Source organism: Zonotrichia albicollis, chromosome 8 (assembly GCF_047830755.1).
Source record: "Zonotrichia albicollis isolate bZonAlb1 chromosome 8, bZonAlb1.hap1, whole genome shotgun sequence".
NCBI lineage: Eukaryota > Metazoa > Chordata > Aves > Passeriformes > Passerellidae > Zonotrichia > Zonotrichia albicollis.
Genome location: NC_133826.1, coordinates 42,966,492 through 42,970,198, shown reverse-complemented (window position 1 = coordinate 42,970,198; position 3,707 = coordinate 42,966,492). Strand labels below are relative to the sequence as shown.

The following is a 3,707-nucleotide window of genomic DNA, read 5'->3' as shown; positions in this document are numbered from 1 at the left end:
AAGAGCAGCTGAGGGAGCTGGGGTTGTTTATTGTGGAGAAGAGGAAGCTCAGGGGAGACAAGGTGGTGTCAGGGCACAGGTTGGACTTGATGATCTCCAAAGTCTTTTCCAACCTTCTGATTCTGGAATTGCTGAAACCACCCTTTGAGCAGTTTGCACTATGAGGCCTGGGCCTCCTCTTCAGAAGGAGGGAACAGGGCTGGGCAATAGGAAGAAATTTGGACCAGGAAAGAGTAAAGGAAGCAAAAGTGAAGCAAAGGAAATGCTCAGGGCAGTTTGGGGGTGGCTGCCAGGCAGCCCTGGCTCTGAGCAATAGCGTCTGCAGTGGCACAGGAAATTCCCAGCTGATTGGAACAAACTTTCTGGCTGAGTGCAGAGGCCAGGACAAAGCTGAGTGGTTTCCCTGGTGTCCCCCAGCCCTTGCTGGCCCCAGGGGCTGATGGCATTTGTGCTCCCTCAGGTTCATGTCCCCACACCAACAGCATGGGGGTGCTCCTGCCTGCTCTGTGCAATGCAAACGGGCTGCTGAGCCAGTGCTGCCGTGTCTGTGCCTGCAAGGATGGGGCACCTGTGTGAGCTGGGGGAGAGGCCAGGGCTGCAGAGGGGGGATGTTGTTGGCAGCTCCATGAGGACACTCTGAGACGCTGCCCTGGGCTGTCCAGTGCACTGGGGATGGATCAGCCCCTGCTCTGGTGCTCCTTCCCATCTGCCCCAGGGCCCTTGCAGAGCCCCAGCCATGCTGTTTGCCCCCAGCCTGCCCATGGCCAGCCTGGGGCTGCTCACGGGGCTTTTCTGTGCTGAGCATTGGCCTGGGTGTGTTCTTGAGAAAGCCTGGGCAAGGAACCTGGAGCCCCCAGGCCCTGGCCTGAGGCGTCAGCGCTGCCCCAGCAGTGCCCATGGCCTGTCCCTGCTGCAGCCCTGGCACTGCCACCCCCAGGGCTGTGCCCGGCCCCGAGAGCACTCAGGCCCTGCAGCAACACCAGGGCCACCAGGGCAGTGGGGCAGGGCCACGGCAGCAGCACTGGCAACACCAAGTGCTGCTGCTGCTGGGCACAGCTGCTGTGCCAGCACTGATCTGCCCCCAGCTCTGCACACAGACATTGCTGCAGCAGCTCCAGAGAAGGCAACAAAAGGGCATCTGTGCAGAAAACTCTGCTGGGAAATTCTTCAGTTTTTTCAAAGCCACAGAGAGCACAGCCCCTCATTGAAACAGTCTGTGGCCACAGGGAAGATGGAGAGAAAAAAAATGAGAAATGGCACGAAAAATGACATTTTTTGTTGACAAAATTTAAAAATTAAAACAGAGGAAAAGAAATTCCAAACTGAAAGAAACAAGAAGCTTCAAAGATTATTGTTACTACGAGTGACTTGCAGAAACTGGCCAGCATTTTAATGTTTCTGAAAGTACCCAGTCATCAGTTTCCTCACTGCAGCCTTCAGCTCCTGATTCCTCAGGCTGTAGATGAGGGGGTTCAGGGCTGGAGCCACCACCGAGTACAGAACTGACAGGGCCAAATCCAGAGATGGGGAGGAGATGGAGGAAGGTTTCAGGTGAGCAATTGCTGCAGTGCTGAAGAACAGGGAGAGAACGACCAGGTGAGGGAGGCAGGTGGAAAAGGCTTTGTGCCGTCCATGCTCAGAGGGGATCCTCAGCACAGCCCTGAAGATCTGCACATAGGAGAAAACAATGAACACAAAACAACCAAATGATAAACAGGCACTAACAACAATGAGCCCCAGTTCCCTGAAATAGGATTTGGCACAGGAAAGCTTGAGGATCTGTGGGATTTCACAGAAGAACTGGCCCAGGGCATTGCCATGGCACAGGGGCAGGGAAAATGTATTGGCTGTGTGCAGCAGAGCATGGAGAAAGCCACTGGCCCAGGCAGCTGCTGCCATGTGGGCACAAGCTCTGCTGCCCAGGAGGGTCCCGTAGTGCAGGGGTTTGCAGATGGACACATAGCGGTCGTAGCACATGACTGTCAGGAGGGAAAACTCTGCTGAGATGAAGAACATAAAGAAAAAGAGTTGTGTGGCACATCCTGAGTAGGAGATGTTCCTGGTGTCCCAGAGGGAATTGTGCATGGCCTTGGGGACAGTGGTGCAGATGGAGCCCAGGTCGCTGAGGGCCAGGTTGAGCAGGAAGAAGAACATGGGTGTGTGCAGGTGGTGGCCGCAGGCTATGGCGCTGATGATGAGGCCGTTGCCCAGGAGGGCAGCCAGGGAGATGCCCAGCAAGAGGCAGAAGTGCAGGAGCTGCAGCTGCCGCGTGTCTGCCAATGCCAGCAGGAGGAAGTGCTTTATGAAGCTGCTGTTGGACATTTCTTCTGTCTTGGCATGGGGACCTGCAGAAAAAGTAATCATGGAATAGTTGGGTTTAGAGAGGACTTGAAATATCCCAGCACAGCTTGGGGGCACTTTCTCCCCACTGCCTGCCCATCCCTGGGGGCTCAGCTCTGCCCTGTAGACCCCTCCCAGCTCAGGCACTGCTCAGGGGCAGCTCTGGCTCTGCAGGTTCTGACAAGAATGTCAGAGCAACCCTGAGGAGGCTGGAAAAGCAACACTGATGCTGCCTCTAAGGGGCCCGGTGCTGATTTCTGTCACTGCCTGATTTGTTTAGATCAGAGATTTTTTTTTAATTTGCTTCAAGCTGAACTGAAATGAGTATTTATGGTCAATATCCCATTCAGGTAACCCAAAACAATAGATTAAAAAGCAGGACTTTGCCTTTCCTGCAGCCCCTTCCTTGCTCTGCTCCCTGTATAATCTACTGATTATGTTCTGCTGTTTAATGCCACGCTGCGAGCAGTCCTGAACAATGCAGCATCCTCATCACACAAGGAGAACACTTCCAAGCCTTACCAGCTGTCTCCTCACACCCAGATCTTGTCCCCCGGTACTGGGTGCAGCTGCCAGGGCTGGCTGAGAGCTGTCCCTGGCAGCAGCAGAGTCCCTGCCCCAGCACAGCGCCCTGGGCGGCAGGATCCTGCTCTGCAGGACAGCCCTGGGCACCCCTGGCTGCTCTGCACAAGAGACAATCACAGAATGTACTCACAGGGTCTGCAGGCATTGGGATGTTCCAGCTTTAGGAGATCACTCCAGGAGCTGCAACTGCATTGTCCTGCAGCCAGAGGTTCCTGTGCCAAGGGCTGGCAGTGATTCCGCCCCAGGCACTTCTCAGCACCTTCCCAGCCCTGACTGATTGAAGCTCTCTGTGCCTCTGTGCTGTGCCTGGGGTGGCTGCAGGCAGTGCCCCAGCCCTGCTGGGCTGGCAGAAGAGCTGCTCATCAAGGGAAATGTGCTTTTGAAGCTCTTCTTGGTTACCAGGAGCTGCCTCTGTGCCAGGAGCCCAGCCCAGCTCAGCAGCACAGACACAGCACAAGGACTTTAATGAGCCTCTGGGGCTTTGTGCTCAGGGCCTGAACATCAGTCCCTGAGAAGGAGCTGAAGAAACCTCTCCAGAACTCCATGTCAGAATCCAACTCCAAACTTTCTTGAAGTTTTAATGGGTCCCACTGAGGGACGCAGCTGAGAAAGTGTCCCCAGGCCCCAGTCAGAGCAGAGAACTGGAGGCAGTGATGACAGGTGGGGACAAAGAGAAGCCAAGTCTTGGTGTCCTGGGGCACAGCAGGGTCTGTGCCACCAAGGGCTGTGAGGAGACACCTTGTCCTGAGCCACTGGGGCCTCCTGGCATAGCCCCAGCCAGG

At 55.5% G+C, this 3,707-nt stretch overlaps 1 protein-coding gene across 1 annotated transcript; it reads right to left on the bottom strand.

Moving 5' to 3' along the window:
* Positions 1 to 1,389: 1,389 nt before the first annotated feature.
* LOC141729773 (olfactory receptor 14A16-like) lies at positions 1,390 to 2,340 on the bottom strand. Its single transcript, XM_074545505.1, has one exon. It carries the CDS (start codon positions 2,320 to 2,322, stop codon positions 1,390 to 1,392), a length of 933 nt encoding a protein of 310 aa, XP_074401606.1. The 5' UTR covers positions 2,323 to 2,340.
* Between the last annotated feature and the right edge of the window lie 1,367 nt (positions 2,341 to 3,707).

What these genes read in the sequence shown, in the direction of transcription:
- LOC141729773 (XM_074545505.1), bottom strand. Translation starts at nt 2,322, where the DNA reads ATGTCCAACAGCAGCTTCATAAAGCACTTCCTCCTGCTGGCATTGGCA.